This window comes from Schistocerca cancellata, chromosome 4 (assembly GCF_023864275.1).
Source record: "Schistocerca cancellata isolate TAMUIC-IGC-003103 chromosome 4, iqSchCanc2.1, whole genome shotgun sequence".
NCBI classification, from domain to species: Eukaryota; Metazoa; Arthropoda; class Insecta; order Orthoptera; family Acrididae; genus Schistocerca; species Schistocerca cancellata.
Window position 1 is genome coordinate 847,162,872 of NC_064629.1, and position 21,156 is coordinate 847,184,027.

General features: G+C 42.9%; 1 protein-coding gene across 1 annotated transcript in view; it reads left to right on the plus strand.

Moving 5' to 3' along the window:
• LOC126184468 (uncharacterized) overlaps positions 1–21,156 on the plus strand; it is an 818,298-nt gene that overhangs the window by 552,793 nt on the left and 244,349 nt on the right. Inside the window, exons 6-7 of the mRNA XM_049926859.1 lie at positions 2,129–2,250; positions 17,025–17,066. Of these exons, the coding sequence (XP_049782816.1) occupies positions 2,129–2,250; positions 17,025–17,066 (164 nt within the window). The remainder of the gene's footprint in view (positions 1–2,128; positions 2,251–17,024; positions 17,067–21,156) is intronic.

Genomic DNA, 21,156 nt, shown 5'->3' on the forward strand with positions numbered 1-21,156 from the left:
GTATACCCTTCCGTTCCCTGAAACTATCATTGATTAATTTCATTCTGGTACTGCAGGTTGTTTTGTCTGGTCAGCACAAAAACTGTGGTGCTGCGCGGTTCGCGTAACCTTTGTCCGAATGAATCACCACCCTATCGCTCCGGACATACGGAGCGGCTAATGTCCATAATCAAATATCTTTTAACGGTACCGCCACGGCTTTCACACGTCAAATATATTTACGTTACCAACGTGTTAATTGCTTCTTAACTTTCAGACGTATCTGAGAACTGTTCACACTGGTTTGAAGTATTTACGTATAATTTCTTTGAAGTCTACGACAGAGGCATCACTCAAAACTAAATTTTATTGCCAAGGCGTATAGATCAGAATTCGTAGCTTCAGGAAAAACTTCTCCTCCGTTTTCTAAATATGTATCTACTCGCAAGAAGAAAACATTAATAGATTTTTCCTGTTAATAAGCGAAAAAATTATGATTTTTCTATTTCATGCACGTCACAGATATGAAATGTTTAGATATAATGATATACCTAATTCATTAAAATTTCTCTAAGGAATCAGAAACACAGTGGAAAATTTTTTCGTAATATTTCTCAAAAAAACTTGCATATACTCGTAAAAAGGACATGTAGATGACACAATCCTAACATTGTTTCCAGTAACGCATTTATTACGTAAAGCGCCTTGTCTGAATCTGTACAGTGCGTAACATCAGTTTACCATTGCCGCAGCGAATTTTGCATGTCTTGCCAGTGCGTGCGAAATTGATTTCACTAACGTAACTACTGCATCAGAGACAGTCACATGATGGGAGATATTGTCTAAACACAAAGGCAGTTAAAATGACTAGTTCCAGAAGAAATGTGCGTGTAAAAATATTTATCTCTCAGTTCTTCGAAAGAGTTCGCTATAAGTATTAATCTTCCTGTTTCAGCGTTAACATCTCACACATAAAACTGTAAATACTAAGTCTTTGATTTAGCAATGTACAATTTATTCAATGCGTAAGAACTACATACACTACAAATATATCAGAAGTAGCCGAAACAGGCTCACCATCAGTAACAGACAAGGTGCATCTGATTAAAATGGTTTGTCCAAAATATTTTTCGAAAATTTGATTAATTTACAGTACCATGTCTTCTAAGAAGACGTATTTCTTTCCATCAAGAAAAACTGGCTCAAATGACGAACATTCTGTGGCTCAGATGTTCAGGATTCTAATATGGTGTTGTCCATATTCTCCCACACATTGGCGCATTCTTGTCCTTTCTGTTTCTGTTGGGTTTCTGAAAAATGGCTAACATATTCTCGACAATTACATTTATTTTCCCTTTGTCATGTAGCACTTGTATTTGATAGGCTCCAATACTTTTCCTATCTAATTTCAATTACACTTCGTCGCCTGAATGGTCTCTTAGATAAATTTGGCAATGCATTACACACTTTTTAGCTCCCATGTAGTGTGGGTGGTGAAACAGGATGAAACGATGTTTTATAAACGTTTACTCCCCCCAGATGGAAGAACAGGATAAGAATTCTATATTTGTTGCTGTTTTCAGGAGTGTGTATTGCACTGCCACTACGTAATTCATTTCAGTCTATTCATACCCTTCTGTAATCTATACGACTGCTGGATACACTTGTGGAGACACGCAGAGCGACAGCTAGTCCAGAGGCGGGTGAATGGCAGTGTGTTGATCCAGGGTGTCGCGATGTCCATAGTCCAAGCTGTCATTTTGTGACGTCCCAGCGTGCCTCTACCAGTCTTGCTAGTTGCTGTTTATGTCGTAGTGACGGCGCTAGGTTTTACACCTCCAATACACGTGGAGTGCTGAAACGCCAACATCGCTTCATCTGCCGTTCCACCGTCTACCAACGATGGCATCCCTAGACTGCCTAGTCATACCAACGGCAGCATGGACGAAAAATGTTAATAGAAATGTGTGACAGGGCCTCACCAACATCCCTGCTGTCAAACTTACAAACCTGGCTTTTAGAGTTCTGGTCCATCATTCTGTCAGGAAGATGTAGAATAAGTTACATATAATTCCTTTTAATTTATTTATAACTTTAGCTAATTATAGACCTACTGGTTTCAATCCTTGAATGTTTTGTTTGCTTGCAGGGGTTCAGACAACTCTCAGCGAACTCGCCGCAGCTCCATCGTGGTCATCCCCCCAATGCAGATCTGCCCAGGCGATCTCCTGGTGTACAGCAAAGTACTCACCAATCGTAACAATCTCTTGGGTACGTATACAGTGACACCTGGAACTGTATCTGACGATCGACCAAACAGCCATAGTGGCTTGAATACATTTCATGTCTACCTCGAGAAAAGTTAGTATGTCTCCTTTCCGTGCATTTGGGTCTTAAGAACTTCCAGATTCGTTTACAAAAGGCCCGGTTGTGGTAAGCAGACACACAAAGACGTCGGAAACTACGACTCCTCATTGAGACAGGGAATTCTTATAGGTTTATCTCTCGTTGTCTACGGAAGGAACATCTTTGTGAAGGAAGGAGCAGCAGTAGACTTTACGCTGGTTGTTCTGTCATTAAACCAAACGATAATTTCGCTGCAGTGGCGCTAAAGTTTACTACTGGAGGCGGAGGTGTTTTACGTCCACTAGAGAAAGCACTTGGAACCCGAAAACGAGCTACGAACTACAAACGCTTTCCCACGATTGCCTCGTAAAAGACGTGTGGAATTCGTAGTGCTTCCACACGTTCTTTTCCGAACATTATCTTAGAGAGCGTATGGAAGGGACGATTCTTCGTCAAAAATATAGAGTTACGACAAACATACGGAAATTGTTGAAGGCACGTAAAAAAGTAAAATAAATCCGCCTTTAACCAAGGTGAAACAGGAAACGAAGCCAAAAAGTTAAAAAAAAATTAGTGTTTTCATTGGAACGACAGACTGTTGCCTGCCGTTATACATTTCTCTAAAACTAGTTTTTGTGCTCTTGGCGTTTAAATGTACTTTTAAGTTCATTATCACGTAAAACTAACATAACAAAAACCTCACACTCTTTTGATTACAAATTCTGACTGGCGTATTGTCACTCCTTCATACATAACAGCTATACCTGTACATTATGCCAGTTTCTGCTTTTATCCTTCCAAACGGCAAGTTTTATCAGTGACATTTGTGAAATGTGTCCCATCATTTTTTCTAAGTTCAGCGACAGCGAATGTAATGTATATTCACACTCATCTAATTTACAGCAAATCTCTTCTTTTCCAGTAGTTATTGTAGATATAATGTGTTTCTAAAATGTCTTACACGTGTCTGTGCCTTAGATATGCAATACTGTTCTCATTGCATGTGAACCACAACCTATGTGGAGAGGTACGTACGTGTACGTCAAGCTATATTATTTTTCTGCTTGAAAGTTTATGAAAGAGCCATCAGTTAAAAACGCCTGAGTTAGTCGATGGCAACTGAACTAACGATATCAGCAACGTACGACTTGGGCCGAGGATGTTGGAACTTTCCGTGTATCTGAGATGTGAGATTGTGATCAGGCATGTCGTACATATAATATGGACAACAAGGGGCACTTAAGTTTATTTAAAATATAGATTTATAAGCCCTTTGGTTATTGCTACGGGTTTATGGTGACACGATGCGCGACACTGAGTGGGACAACGTTGAGAAACGATCTCGACTCAAACATCATCTGTTGTACCTTTCTTTCGGTTATGTTAGTTCCGCATAGTTCGAAAAATGATTTAAGAGCCTTTTCAGAAATAATTCACATTAAATTACATTATAGATACCAGGTAGAAGACGTCTTCAGTTAAAACAGACTTACTTGCTATCAAAATAGGTCTCTCTGGAAATATATTCATTGTCCTTGCTAGATATACACCTGAAGAACACAACTTGCTTCAAGCAATACGTTTATCGCTTGCTGACTGCAGTAACCTCAGTTATATGTTATCACATCCATACACTAGGTGATCAAAAGTATCTGGACACCCCCAAAAACATGCGTTTTTCATATTAGGTGCATAGTGCTGAAAGCTACTGCCAGGTACTCCGTATCAGCGTCCTCGGTAGTCATTAGCCGTCGTGAGAGAGCAGAAGGGAGCGTTCCGCGGATCTCACGGCCTTCGAAAGTGGTCAGGTGATGAGATGTCACTTGTGTCATACGTCTGTCCTCGAGATTTCCACACTCCTAAACATCCCTAGGCCCATTGTTTCCGATGTGATGGTGAAGCGGAAATGCGAAGGGACACGTACAGCACAAAATTGTACAGGCCGACCTCGTCTGTTGACTGACAGAGACCACCGACAGTTGAAGAGGGTCGTAATGTGCAATAGGCAGACATCTATCCATACCATCACACAGAAGTTCCAAACTGCATCAGGATCCACTATAGATACTATGAGAGTTAGGTAGGGAGGGTGAAAACTTGGACTTCATGATCGAGTCGCTGCTCGTAAGCCACACATCATGCCGGTAAATGCCAAACGACGCCTCGCTTGGTGTAAGGAGCGTAAACACTGGACGACTGAACGGAGGAAAAACGTTGTGTGGAGTGACGAATCACGGTACACAATGTGGCGATCCGATGGCAGGTTGTGGGAACGGCGAATGCCTGGTGAACGTCATCTGCCAGCGTGTGTATTGCCAACAGTAGAATTCTGAGGCGGTGGTGTTATTGTGTGATCGTGTTTTTCATGGAGGGGGCTTGCACCCCTTGTTGTTTTGCGTGGCACTATCACAGCACAGTCATACATTGATGTTTTAAGCACCTTCTTGCTTCCCACTGTTGAAGAGCAATTCTGGGATAGCGATTGTATCTTTCAGCACGATCGATCACCTGTTTATAATGTACGGCCTGTGGCGGAGTGGTTACAATATAATAACATCAATGTAATGGACTGGCTGCACAGAGTCCTGACCTGAATCCTTTAGACCACCTTTGGGATGTTTTTGAACGCCGACTTCGCACCAGGCCTCACCGACAAACATCGATACCTCTCCTCAGCGCAGCACTCCGTGAAGAATGGGCTGCCATTCCCCAAGAAACCTACCAGCACCTGATTGAACGTATGCGTGCGAGAGTGGAAGCTGTCATCAAGGTTAAGGGTGGGCCAACACCACATGGAATTCCAGCATTACCGATGGAGGGCGCCACGAACTTGTTAGTAATTTTCAGCCAGGTATCCCGATACTTTTGATCATGTATTGCATATCAAAAATTAATAGAATTGTCCTCAGTGAATGTTTTTGTGTACTGCTTCAATATTGCAGTTTATAACGCTACTGACCAAACTATTACCAGTGCTCTTAACGTCCTATGGAGTTTTATGACTTTCTCCTTACTATTTCGCACGCGAACTTCCTTGTCTTCAACAACATATATACTTTCTCTCCAGTCTATCTTGGTCGTTACAAAAACATTTAAATTCTGGACATAAACATAACATTCTCTTCGGCTGTGTCGTACTTGCGATAGTATGTTTTTTGCGTCTCTGCAGAGATTGTCGTTTGGCAAAAGTACCTTGAACGTGATACCATTTTCATTAAATGACTCAGACACAGCTTCATATAAAATGGTACTGATCCTTATGACTTAGTAACATAGTAGATGCGTAGAAGTGCTCGAAAATTTAAAAAGGCTTGGCAATTTATCTGAGCGAGTTTCAGTACCTACTTGGCATCTGACAAACTAAACAACCGGAGCTTCTCTGATACCTTTGCTGAGAGCCTTGATGTTGGGATTTAAACAAATGTATCTTACTGATTTCATTGCGACATAATGGCAACGTTCGATTAGAAACTAGTCAAATACATCATAAGATGCATAAAACGAAAGAAAGTTCAATCCTGCGAAATACAACTAAGCACTAGTGTAGAAGCACTGTTGCTTCGGCTACCTATGCAAATGGGTCTGCCGAATTAAAAATTGTTCTATGGGCCTTCTATTCATAGATATCAAGTGGTAACTGTAAAAAAAAAAAAAATTAATTATATCGTGTAAAGAAAAGTCATTTTAAACTGACATCTTCCACATCATTGTGAAATGTTTTCATGATCCATGGAACAACTATTAATGTAATGTAATGTTATGTAATAAAGAGTATTTTGAGGTAAAAAAGGAGAGAAATACACAGTAACTACTCTCAGAGTAAATTTAAATGAATCTATCGAAACTGTCGTCATAAACTGTAAACTCTATCAGTGGTTATGCATGATTCTTTCTTTGATAGGGGCTAATTAATGAAAAAGAATTTGTGAAAACCATAGTATCACTTTTTGACTTACACTGGTGGCTTCGAGCATCTTTAAAAACGGTGTCACCTATTAATTGCAACCTGAAAGCATATCGTTTTTATAACCTCTGAAAGTATTATAAATGCTCTCAAGTACCTTGTAAATTATAAACCGAGAGCCGTTAAGCCCTTTTAAACGTTATATTATCATGGACCCGCTAAAAACTATAATTTTCAAAGAAGTAAACGTTGTTGCCGGTGTGCTCCAGACAAATACTTATAATTGATTATCTGTATCATGATAAAACAATCACTAATTGTGTGTGTATGTATATGAGTGTGTATGTGTGTGTCTGTGTGTGTGTGGGGGGGGGGGGGGGAGGAAGATTCAGAGAGAGAGAGAGAGAGAGAGAGAGAGAGAGAGCTGGGGTGAAGGGCTAAGAGTAGGGAAGAAGCAACCTGCATGTGCCAGTGGTCGACCGTCAATCTTTGGTGGGCAAAGTTGTTTGTCTTAGGATGGCCGGACAGGTCTCTACAATAAAGTTAATCAGTGAACTGTAAATAATGGTGCACCCCTCTCTTTCATCTCGTATGCCCCTTTTCATTACGTGCATCACTTAGGCTAAGGGAGGAAGGCAAGAATGAAATAATTTTTACTTAGACGAAATTTGTTTATCCCGTCGTAAAATACTTCGCGTAACGCATCCCCTCTAGTCGTCTTCGATGGACAAAGTCCTTTATTTTAATATCACCTGACAGGTGTCTGCATAAACTTTAACCAGTAAAGTATAAGTAATGTTACACTTCTCTCTTCCTGTCCGTGCCCCACTTTTTCTTACCTGCACAAGCCTGAATAAGTGAGCATGGCAAAATATGAAATAACTTTTACTTACATGAAAAAGCTTTATCCCATTTAGAAATGCTTTACGCAACGCATACACTGCTTAGAGTAAGAGTAATTTAATCTCTGTAAGAGCTATGAAAGTGTGCAAAGTCAAATTCTGCTATATATTCTCTCTGCTGTTGGTGTTAGAGAATTGTTTGTGATCTTTCTAAGACTAGAGTTGAGTAATGAAATTGCCGTAATGACACAATCCGCCGAACTTTCATTGTAATTTCCATGTGCCTTGGAGAAACAGTTCAGCATCATTGTGGTTATATTTATTTAAACAAGCTCCACTTCCCAGAGCGTTCTTCCCCATCTTGGAACCTACGTAACACGAAGTGTGAATGCATGAATGACTAAATGAATGAATGAATGAATGGTGACAGTTCCTCAGGATCGTGAGACAGAGTTTGTGGCATTAAGAAAGTAGAACATCCGGAAGGCGTGCTCGGATCGCTCAATGAAACACAGCACTGCTCACAGTAGGCAAGTATCCATATTAGAGCACCAATATAGAAGACCGATTGGACAGCTGCATGCCTTCCGGAAAATTATTCCTATTCCGTTTACCATCAGCTAATCGCAGGTGGGCGATTACAAATTTTGATTTGTAAGTCAAAAATATTTGTTAATATTGATTAGTGTATCTCTTCAGTGTCGATTTCAGTCAGTAATATGGCGACCTCAACATCTTTACTCAGATGTAGAACACCAGTATTCCCTCACATATCAGCCCAATCAGTATTTAATTAGATTGTACATTCGTACCTGGTTTATCTATCTTTCTCTTCCAAGAGAGAGCTCTTAATTTACTTAAGTGGCTTAGCGTGTCCCTAGCCGCAACGGATTACATCTGCTTAGAAGCCAAAACTATTTTTGAGGGTAGTCGGAGTCATGTCTATACACAACTACTTATGAAAATTTAGTAAATGATTATCCATTGTCTATAGATATAGTTTCCTCATAAGCTGCAACTACGTAGCGTATACAAAATGGACTACCCATATCCCAGGAGTAAGAAACAGTGGGAAAGGAATTTGAAGGTACTGCTGCATATACAGCTTGTCATTCCAGCACTTATACTGGCTTCCACTGACCCACACAATATGAATCACCGTGCCGTAATATTTTTCTTCGTAACTTTCCGTGTGGCTGCTGGCCTCTCAGGCATCTCCCCTCCGCCTCTGCGTCTCGTGTTTCCCTTTGTTAGCTCTCTATTTTGTAGATGGTATAACTCTGCCCATTCCCGAAGGAAAATTATTCGAAACGTTGCGTGTAGTGAAGCGGTGTCCACGGCGTCAGTACTGCGTATGACTATGCTTAGGGTTGCAGTAAGTAGTGCCATAATAACCAGCTCAGAGCTCGATAGGAAAAATATATATCCCTTAGAAATCACCCACGTTCCATCGCCTTGAGAAATTAAATGGTCGATTGTTTCTACTCAGGGTCTTCTTGCGCTATCAGCGTTGTGTGGAATACAGCGAGTTTATATATTTTTGATTCCTTAGGTAACGTCTGCCTTTACATTCTTGTTCCCAACCAGTAGATGGCCGTTCCAATAGCAATTGTTTCTCTACACACGTTCTTCTTGAGATAATGTAACATTAAAACATTAGCAAAAATTTCTGAAACTCATCACTCCCAATCGTATAAAACACAGCGTTAAAAATGCAATGCAGTAAGGAATGGAGCGAACACGTGATATCACCACTGGAGAAAACGAGTGAAAGCAATAAATTTTTCAGAAGAATTATGGGTATGTGCATGGCATATGACAAGCAAAGCGAAAACGAGACACCCTTGATAACTGCTCCATTGTTTAGGTGTCTCCGTCAACTGGGACTAAGACCAGATATCGAACGAACTGTCAGCATCGTCACAGGTCGGCGTAGTCCATGCAACAGTGTATCACAGATGTACAGGATGCGTAAATATGAATCTTTGTTGCCCTCACATCTTGTTGCCTAAATTAAGGGAACTTACATTCGAAGCAAACAGTGCAACAATTTATTTCCTGCATCGTATAACTCGTGTAGAGTCACGAAAGCAGTTTGAGATTATGGTGTACACAGAGGGATAAATATAGTCGTTCTACTCTCAGTCCATATGCAGATGGAACTGTGAACGTATATTAACCATCAATGCCGTATCACTTAAAATCAACCTAAACCTGATTGACCCGCAGCAAGAAACTAGCTGCAATTAAGAGCAAAAATGGAGAGAGAAAAAATGAAGAACAATTCACTCTCACAAACCGAACAAATAAATAGTAGAGGAGACTGGCTATACAATTAACTTTCTTCAGAACTTCTTACTACTTTACCTGCGTTGTTTTACTTTAGGACCAAGGGCAGCGCTCGCTGACAATGGATCTATATGTCTAGTCTTCCTTTAGCATTAGCTACAAGTAGCGCAATGTTCCCTTTGACAGAACCATTATTTATTCAGAATGATTTCTTCGCATGTGTAGTATCATAGGTCCAGTAGATTCAGTCTCCCAGAGATAAGAGGGAACTACGACATACAGCATCCCTAAAGTGGTTTCTATTTATTGCTGGAAAAGTCACTCATAATTTGGCGCGGTTTCTTGGTGGATTATCTGTTGACTCCGTAGCGTGCAGATTTGGTTCAAAGCGTAAGGATGAAAGTAACTTTCGCACGATGTGTCACTACCAAGTAACACAGGTCGATGAAACTTGGACTATGTATAGAAAGAACTGCTACAGTATAGAACATAAGGTGACTGAAAGAAATACGCAATGAGACCAACAGTAATGACACTTTTCTCAAAGATAATTGCATTGAGATCATTGTGATTTGTGATAGGCCCCTGGACATTACAAATGATGGGGCATAAGACGTGTAACCACCATGGACGGTAACGCATGTTTTGCAACATGCTCCCGTGTTGGCCATAAAGTTGGTAAGGAGTACTTGTGGTGTAGGGCGTTTCATTCCTCCAGTAGCCCTGTTGACAATTTCTTTATGGTCGTTGTTGCATGTGGACGTACTGAAATATGCTTCGCAAACGCATCCCACACGTACTCGATGGGATTTAAGTCGGGGGACGAGAAGGCCAGTACATTCGCCGAATGTCCTCTGTTCCACGAGCTCCTCCACCTGCGCTGTTCGATGTGGCCGTGCATTGTCATTCATAAAAATGAAGCCAGGTTCTAACGCACAGCTGAAAAGATGCACCTCGGAAAGAGTACAGTGTCACAATAACGTTGTCCTGTGAGCGTACCGTGTTCAGATTTGGAGGTCAGTGCGTCCATGTCAAATTGTGGATCTCCACACCGGAATACCTGAACCACCAAAGCAATCATGTTGGACAATGTTCGTGGGTACATTACGTGCTTCCACCTCTCGCGACATGAGGGCAGGTCCAGAACCACTACTGAGACTGAATTTGCTCTCACCCGAGAAGACCCACTCCTCGTTGGTTAGTCCCTATGCTCTCGGCCCATCGCAAACGTTGCCGTCGATGTGTAGGTGATCACGGAACACAACGTACTGGTCACCAGGCAAATAGATGACCCCAGTGCAGTCGCAGTGCCATTGTGGAGCGTGAGATAACGTGTGTTGCAGTCAGATGTGGTTGCAATTGCATTCGCTGTTTGAGGTGGGTCTCTTCTTGCCTGTTGAACGATGCTGCCGTCATCTTTGCTGGACAGCAGTGCCTGTGTTTCGGCAGGCTCCCCACGCGCGTTAAACGATGCTGTGAACAGTACGAAACTCCTTGGCTACACTCGTCATCCTTCCTCCCTATTCCAGTATCCTGATTATTCTTCCACGTGTGAATTCATCCAAGTGTGGTCTGTGGGCCATGTTATAATGCACAAAACGTCAACAGTGCTCTGTAACTGCTCACTGATTGGCACACCCTGTCCTTTCCCGTTTCTACAACTACCTCATGTTGCGGGGCCAGCCGCATTTAGCGCTGTAGTCACGGCTGACCTTATACGTCATGTGACATCCAGCTTTCTGTGCACGACTGTGAGACACCTGCCAACATCCTCCCGCATTTTCATTTATTTACACCAATTTGTTAATATATGTCACTTTATCTATTTCTCCAAGTTTTCCAGGGAAGTGTATTCCAGGTCTGCGAGTGAAAACTTAATTTTCAGTTTTCTTACTTCTCATCCCCTTCCTGTAAGTGAAACGACCAAACAGAAACCTTTCTGATCGTGTCTTTAGATTACCTTTCGGCTCGAAGTTGACTGTATCGTCGCAGAAACCTTGGTATCTTCCAAATAAATTACAGGTTCTTATCAAGATCACTGAAACCGTTCGCCATCCAGCCTCCAGTACATTTATTTTTATAGGTACAGACAGGATATATTCACATCATCAACGATTCACAAAGAAGCCTAGAGTCCTATAAACACACTCTGTAACTGTCAAGTCAAGTGCCTACATAGTCGGATGCAAAAATCTTCAGTTACAGTTAATGTCGTGGAAGTGTCTTATGCTATGTGGACGATAGCAAATACATTCGATTTGGAGCAAGGCATGAATACAGGGACACTAGAAAACTATTTGTACATAATTTTTACGGCCTAGACACATTTTGCGTCGTCCAGCATGTTCAAATGTGAGCGATATGAAACCACTGCAAGTAATATGAAAGTACTGGTAGACCTTATATTCCTTCAGTTTCCTGCGATATTATTAAGTTTATGGTACGTTTCTACTCTTCAGTATTCATTCAGACATTATTATCTGGAGAAAGTTACATTACTGTTAGGATACAGATTATTACACTTTTTACGGTAATGTCCATGAGCTAATAGGAGAAATTAAACGCGTTGAGAGCTCACTTCTGAAACTAATTACTTAACATAAGTCACGCACTAGTATTTTGAAGCTGAAACAGTGAATGTCATATCACAAAATTCGTTCAAAAACTACGTAGTGTTTGCGTGTGGACCCTACGCAGCTTCTTCTCTGTCCTCGGTAATGTGTAGAGGATTACTAGGAGCTCGCACTGGGGGCTTGTGACAGCTTCTTACACCATTTTCTGAAAATACAGTGCCGTAAAAAATTAGATACCTTTATGTTGCAAGGAGAACCATGAAACTGCGCCAATAACAGTTTTTATCTGGAATCCGAAAGATTTTAATAGTACCTTGATTCGCGCTCATAAGTAATTAAGTTTCATATGTATCTTAGTTGCAAAATAATTTGTCAGCTAAGTAGCCTTCCCTTGTCAAATGAACTTATTTTCACATGTGGAGACTAGTCAGCTTCTAAACTGACGAGGTTGTAACATTGATAGTTCGGAGGATGGATTGTTCGTAGATCGTAAACCTGTTATTATTGGGAACAACACTCAGCGATCCCTGACTTCTAAGACAGAAAAGTATTATTGAGTGACGTGTTATAGTATATGTTGAAGTTGATATGAATAGAGGTCAGTAAGTGGTCTTTAGTGTTTTTTGAATTATGGTAAAAAGATATTCCTGGCGTTTGAATATATTCTGTACAGTCCACTTTCAGCACACTGAAACATTAAACTCTCCCCAAAACTGGAGCAATATTTTGTAGCAAAGCTTAAATTTTCGAAAGTGTTCACGACCTTTATTTGAACAGAGCAGTTGAGCTGTTGTGAGCTGGGGATTACTTCTCTAGTTTCACCTCTTCCCCTTTCCATTCGGGAATGGTGCAAGGGGAGCACGAGTATTGGTAAATCTCCTTATGAGCTCTAATTTCTCAAAGTTCCCCGTCGTGACCACTTCACAAGGCATTTATGGAGTGTTCTTTGAATGTCTTACATGTAGACTGAAGAGCCAAAAAAACTGTTACATCTATCTAATATCGTGTAAGGCTTCTGCGAGCATGCAGAAGTGCCGCAACACGACGTGGCATGGACTCGGCTAATGTGTGACACTACGAATCCTGCAGAGCGGTACATAAATTCTTAGAGTATGAGAAGGTGGAGATCTCTTCTGAACAGCACGTTGCAAGGCAACCCAGATATGCTCAATAATGTTCATGTCTGGGGAGTTTGGTGGCCAGCGTAAGTTTATAAACTCAAAAAAAATATTGCTGGAGCCACTCTATATCAATTCTGAACGTGTGGCGTGTCTCATTGCCCTGCTGGAATTGCCCAAGTCCGTCAGAATGTACAATGGACATGAATGGATGCAGGTGATCAGACAGGGTTGGGTTGGACTGATTGGGGGAAGAGACCAGACAGTGAGGTTATTGCTCTCAGCGGATTAGGGAAGGTCGGGGAAGGAAGTCGGCCGTGCCATTTCCAAGGAACCATCTCGGCGTTTGCCAGGAGCGATTGAGGAAAATCATGGAAAATCTAAATCAGGAAGGCCGGACGCGGGATTGAACCGTCGTCCTCCCGAATGCGAGTCCAGTGTGCTAGCCACTGTCCATCTCGCTCGGTTGCTCAGACAGGGTTATTACGCATGTGTCACCTCTCAGAGTCGTATCTAGACGTATCAAGGGTCCTAATCACTCTAGTTACACATGCCCCACACTATTACAGAGCCTCCACCAGCTTGAACAGTCTCTTGCTGACATACGGGGTCCGTAGATTCGTGAGGTTGTGTCCATACCCGTACTCGTCCATCCGCTCGATACAATTTGAAACGAGAGTCGTCCGACCAGGCATATTTTTCCAGTCATCAACAATCCAATGTCGGTGTTGACGGGCCCAGGCGAGGCGTAAAGCTTTGTGTCGCACATCAAGGGTACACGAGTGGGCCTTCGGCTCCGAAAGACTTTGCCGATGATGTTTCGTTGAATGGTTAGCACGCTGACTCTTGTTGATGGCCCAGCATTGAAATCTGCAGTAATCTGCGGAAGGGTTGAACTTCTGTCACAGTGACCGATTGTCTTCGGTCGTCGTTGGTCCCGTTCCTGCAGGATCTTTTTCCAGCCGCAGCGATGTCGGAGATTTGATGTTTTACCGAATCCCTGATATTCACGGTACACTATATCATTTATGTCAGGGCTGGCCACGGCGTGCCGAACTTCACGCGGGCCGGATGGACTGGCCGCGAGTGGGCCGAAGTTCGGATTGTCTCACCTGGACGTAATCGTTACAGAAGGACACTGAATTAAGTACTGCGATGTGGCATTTTTTAGTCGGCACAACTCTCGTCAGTACGGCAGAATCGTGTTGTCAGCGCTGTTTACTAAAATGGCTCTGAGCACTACGGGACTTAACTGCTGTGGGCATCAGACCCCTAGAACTTAGAACTACTTAAACCTAACTAACCTAAGGACATCACACACATCCATAGCCGAGGCAGGATTCCAACCTGAGACTGTAGTGGCTATCAATTGACTCTGAGCACTATTGGACTCAACATCTGAGGTCATCAGTCCCCTAGAACTTAGAACTACTTAAACCTAACTAACCTAAGGACATCACACACATCCATGCCCGAGGCAGGATTCGAACCTGCGACCGTAGCAGTCACGCGGTTCCGGACTGAAGTGCCTAGAACCGCACGGCCACCACGGTCGGCTGCGCCCGTAGTGTTCGCGCGGTTCCAGACTGTAGCGCCTAGAATCGCTCGGCCACTCCGGCCGGCGCTGTTTACTCTTCGCTATTTGTTCGTGTTATGAAGGACTTTGACAGGTTCAGAGACTGTTTTCACAAACAGAGAGAGTCTAGCGATCTATCGTTACAAGCAATCAAAATGAATAGGAATGACAGAAGAGAGGGATGAGAATTATCAGTATATACGAGTATTATGCAGTCGCACAAGTGACAATTTGCTGTGAAACGATAGTACAGTATCGTGCAGAAATAATTTAAAGATTTAGTTGACAATGAAAAAGCAAAACATTATAACGATCAATGGGCAGGATTCATTGTTTGTGCATCAAGAATCACTCTATGCTAAATTTTTATACTTACACCACGTGAAGAAACTGCTGATATGAGTAGTAAGATTTATGAAGTAGTTCGCATTACTCCACTGTGAATTGCAATAGTTTTCTATGGAACTTAACAAAAAATTTGGAGACTCAATGTACTACTGCAAAGTAAGTTTGTTAAGTCAATGCATTGCAGACGTCGCATTTTAACTGGATTGCACATTGCCCACAGTAAGACATTGCAAGGTGAGAAACAACTTTTATCTGATTTACAGAAGAGACAAACTCAGTCCAGTTCCCGTAGCTCATCCATCATCGTCATTAAAAAATATGCGAGGTTTGAAGTATTCATTGTGGCTTTGAAAGAATTAAAGGGATAGTTTTCTAAACGTTTTGAGGACACTGCCCTTTTGTATATTCAGCTGTAACTGATCGCCCTGCAAGGTAATTCCCATTTTAATGACACGTCGTTTTACGTTAAAACTGTCCAGGACGTCTCAGTTGCTTTCCTCAATTAGAGTTCCCACGACTCCATAATGAATTTGCAAAAGTGCTACAGTATTTCGATAGATATATCTGTGTCTAAGACCTTTTTTGGATTCTGAAACAAAATATGTCACGATTGCGTTTCAAGCTAAGTGCGAAAATCTCTGAAACTGTCTGCGTCTGCCCGTATGCCGACAGTTTGTACCTGTTAAAAGTTATACTATGCCTTCAGCGCGAAAAAAATAGTTAAATAATACTGATAACTTGTTTTGTTTGTGACCTATGTTGCTGCGAAATGTGAAATATAAAACGAAGTCGGATGAAATGCGACTGCACTGCCAATTAAAAGCGGCGCATTCGAACCTCCTGTCCCCCCCCCTCCTCCCCCCCCCCACCCGTCCGCCACCACCGCCACCACGCAGATGGCGTTCTGTGGCGGTGGGGGAAATGTGCAGCTATGTCAGGACGGCACAGCTTGTGAGCAGTAATCTTGGCTGTCCCTGATTTGTGTATATGGTAAACAATGACTACATGACATTCTGTTTGGGCAATCCCGAAATTATATTTACATCCGTAGATTTCATTTCGTTAAGAATAATGAACTGAGTTCTGTCTGCTTGGAAATTCGGAATCCAGTCGTAGATCTCCAACTTGCTTACTTACATGTCAGTTCGAGAGTATATGAGAGAGTTACAATGAAATATTACGTTTTTGCTACGATTTAACAAATTGACTACTAAGGTATTGTTACATCAGTGGAAAAAGAATTGAGAAACCTTGGCAGAAATTAGATGTGAAATTCTTTATTCTCTCTAAGATATTTAGGTTTTCTTGCAGTTTTATGCATGTTGTGTAGACATCTCCAGCAGTACTGATCAGATACCTTCCCTATAGGATCAATTTTTCAAATTTCTGTGTCGATTTTGCTACATGTTCTATTTCTACATTAGGTATTATGCAAATGCTGCACACTGTGAATAATAGCATTCACTGACTGCTAGTGGTAGATGTGTAGCACTACAAGCATGGCATGCATTCATTCAGTTCTGCTACTCGCTGTAATTTCCACTCACCAGTAGTAAAGAAGAGGAGATAAATCACAATTCACTCATCTTCCCGCAGAGTATAATCTACGGTGGGGGAAGTATTCTTGCCCGACCACAATGTAGCAGAGACACCGAACATTTAGTGTATGAGTTACAATTCATCCATCATTTTCTATTCTCGTTCGCGGTGAATTTCCGTAAGACTGATGCACCAAAGATACCTGTGTCCGAACGTTGTGACACCGCCAGAACAAACGCTGAATGATGTAAGTACTGTGGGAATCTCCATTCAGGTACTTTATGTTAAATAACCACGAGAAAGCCTTCCACACCAGAAGCATGTCGCATGAAGTAAGGAGCGCCATTAATGCAAAAGAACCGCACTGTCAAAATTCCTAACGCTCGACAGAAACTGTCCACAAGCAGCACTGCAAATCGTACGCAATTTAGAAGATTACTGTTCAAATCATCTAAGCGTTTTCTGTGAAACATCTTCAGTCTTAAGTAATTGTGAATATTTTTCTTACAGATATTGATGGTTCAACGACAAGTCTTGCTGTATCTGACACAGGTAACTATCTCTTTTTTTGTGCGTTACATTTCACTCTCTCCATATTTCCCTCTAAGGCCTTCTTACTCATTAACTAATATTTGTCGTAGCCCTGTAACAGCGAGAGACGTATTTCTATTTGACATTTTCCTAAGAAAATATAAAAACTTTTTCATCAGCCTTCCTGTCTGACACGAAGATTCTAAATAACAACTTCTCCTCTGTTTCTTCATAAGGAAGCATGGAATGGTATATTTTTAAGCTTTTCGCCTTTGTTTCCCACACTGTCCTACTATCTGAAAAATATTTACTTTGTACTTGTTTCCACACCCCACACAGATGCCTAATTAACTTTCCTCGTATTCTTCCGCCATTATTTTTCTTTTATTTTTTGAGGTATCATAGAATGACACAGTTACTTACAACTATTGTTAGTTAAACGATTGTCGTTACCTAATATAAACTCTCTCGTAAAAAGGCGTAAATAGAACTTATTGGTGTAGAGCGTAGAAATGTAGTTAGGAGCATTTATAATACTATTCACATATTGGTGTTTCTCGACCAAAACAGGAAGACAATCAGGGGCAGCCGTGTTTCAGTAAAATTGTTGTGCCAAGAACCAGAAAACAGTCGATATTACCGTCCATTGCGTTCGATCATAGCAAACGTTCTAGCGCACTATATGCTGGAGCACGTCTTGATCAAGTAAGAAATTCTCAAGTCAGCACGAAGAAGGTAGGCTCAACATTCTTGCGAATTCTCCATCACTTTGACACACCTATAGCCGCTTCATGCCGTACATCGCCACGAATGCTGTGGATAACCGCGGGAGATCAACAAATGATAGAATAATATCGTTATAAGGAAAGTACACACCCATCTAGACAGATCACGTCACCGATAAACGTCCTTTGTTGAATAGTTCGGTGTCTCAAAGTCTTGCACAAAAGAATCTAAATACTCGCCAGTCCTTATACAACATCTGTTTAACACCATCACAGCAGTAAATTTGTCGGCGTTTCTACTGTGAGCAGTTTGGATAGTCCTTCGAATGGTATCCATGATAAAAGTGAAGATTATACAGGGAACTGGAGATAGCATGCAGTTTGATATTTTATTTTAGTACAGTAAAACAAAATACCAAGCAGCATACTGTCTCCAGTTCTCTGCAAAATGTCCTACTGTAACATATTATATGGTCACACAGTAGAGAAACATATGATAAAAGTGAAGTTCAGGCTCCAGCATAAGCAACTATTTCTTTACGATACGAATATACTATGAGAAATGGAATTGAGTATACTATGTGGACCGAAATATTGCCATCGGCCTGGTTGTGGCTGAAACAATCCATTTCCATCTATGACAGAGATGATAGAATTATTTATGTTCACACGTTGAATTCCTTAGCGCCCATAGTAAGACCTAGGGAGAGAATGTGACCAAAACGAGTAAGTGTGTTAAAAATTGTAGAATTAAATGATAAAATTCACTGCCAGAAAAAAAATGCAACACACTCAAGGAAAAGGTCATTTTATTGACAAGTGAGGTGAACCGTAGTTCATCATCGTAGGAGTCTATGATAACAGATTCAGACCGAATGAAGCACATATGCCCCAGTAAAGTGTGCCTGAACAGCCGCACCAATACAAAGTGCACTCTCTCTTCCCTTCTGGTGGCAACACAGACGTGTATTCCCTCACGCAATCGATTAAAAAGGTGACGAATTGCATCCTGCGACTAGATAATCCCAAGAATCTTGCCCCTTTTGTTACAATTCGGCAATGGTTCTCGCATGCCCTGCACCAGTAAGTTCCCACTTTATGATGTCCCAAACGTTTTCAATCGGCGAGGGATCTGGTGATCTTGCTGGTCAGGGCAGTTGCCGCACATTGTGTCGCAGCAGCCGTATCTGCACGTGAACTATCCTGTTGTAGAAATGGCAGTAGCATGGGGATAACAGTCTGTGCACTGGTTACTTTACACTGCAGAAACATCGAACGTGACTGCTAATTGTAGCTGATGGCACCCCACCCCATGAATCAGGGGTGAGACCTGCTTGTCGTGGGCGAACGCACACTGAAATCTGCAGCCCACAAGGTCTATGCCATATACGTATACGTACATCACTCACATAAAGACAGAACCTACTCTCATTATCGAAGACAACAGGACGCCATTCCGCTCTCCAGTCAATTCTTTCACGACATCATACACTCCTGGAAATGGAAAAAAGAACACATTGACACCGGTGTGTCAGACCCACCATACTTGCTCCGGACACTGCGATAGGGCTGTACAAGCAATGATCACACGCACGGCACAGCGGACACACCAGGAACCGCGGTGTTGGCCGTCGAATGGCGCTAGCTGCGCAGCATTTGTGCACCGCCGCCGTCAGTGTCAGCCAGTTTGCCGTGGCATACGGAGCTCCATCGCAGTCTTTAACACTGGTAGCATGCCGCGACAGCGTGGACGTGAACCGTATGTGCAGTTGACGGACTTTGAGCGAGGGCGTATAGTGGGCATGCGGGAGGCCGGGTGGACGTACCGCCGAATTGCTCAACACGTGGGGCGTGAGGTCTCCACAGTACATCGATGTTGTCGCCAGTGGTCGGCGGAAGGTGCACGTGCCCGTCGACCTGGGACCGGACCGCAGCGACGCACGGATGCACGCCAAGACCGTAGGATCCTACGCAGTGCCGTAGGGGACCACACCGCCACTTCCCAGCAAATTAGGGACACTGTTGCTCCTGCGGTATCGGCGAGGACCACTCGCAACCGTCTCCATGAAGCTGGGCTACGGTCCCGCACACCGTTAGGCCGTCTTCCGCTCACGCCCCAACATCGTGCAGCCCGCCACCAGTGGTGTCGCGACAGGCGTGAATGGAGGGACGAATGGAGACGTGTCGTCTTCAGCGATGAGAGTCGCATCTGCCTTGGTGCCAATGATGGTCGTATGCGTGTTTGGCGCCGTGCAGGTGAGCGCCACAATCAGGACTGCATACGACCGAGGCACACAGGACCAACACCCGGCATCATGGTGTGGGGAGCGATCTCCTACACTGGCCGTACACCACTGGTGATCGTCGAGGGGACACTGAATAGTGCACGGTACATCCAAACCGTCATCGAACCCATCGTTCTACCATTCCTAGACCGGTAAGGGAACTTGCTGTTCCAACAGGACAATGCACGTCCGCATGTATCCCGTGCCACCCAACGTGCTCTATAAGGTGTAAGTCAACTACCCTGGCCAGCAAGATCTCCGGATCTGTCCCCCATTGAGCATGTTTGGGACTGGATGAAGCGTCGTCTCACGCGGTCTGCACGTCCAGCACGAACGCTGGTCCAACTGAGGCGCCAGGTGGAAATGGCATGGCAAGCCATTCCACAGGACTACATCCAGCATCTCTACGATCGTCTCGATGGGAGAATAGCAGCCTGCAATGCTGCGAAAGGTGGATATACACTGTACTAGTGCCGACATTGTGCATGCTCTGTTGCCTGTGTCTATGTGCCTGTGGTTCTGTCAGTGTGATCATGTGATTTATCTGACCCCAGGAATGTGTGAATAAAGTTTCCCCTTCCTGGGACAATGAATTCACGGTGTTCTTATTTCAATTTCCAGGAGTGTAGTAGCCATGCTGGGCGGTGTCACGGTGTTATGGTAGGCTGGCCAGAGCTCACTTGATCTTAGTATTGCAGCCACCAGACGGTTCCCAACGTCCCCTGATGACGCAGCAGGTGCAACATATGCCCCGATTTCGTCCCTGGATGATTCTCGCCTTATGCGCCGACCTTGACGCGTACCTGTACTACTCGGAAGTCCAGAATATGGTCTACCCAACTGTGGGGATGTTCTATAGATCACTGCCGAATGCAGCGACACGCCACCAGTACATTGTACTTAAGATGTGCAACAGTGCTTCGATACACGTATCCAACTTCTCTAAGGCCCACAGTACGACCCCGTGCAAATGGTTGAACTTGTTGAACAGGACTGTGTACTCGTTGATGGGGCATAGCTATACCCTAGAATGAATGTTGCCGACATTCTTCACCTCTGAACTCAACACAGTTACTGCCTGCAGAATCAAAACAGAAGGAG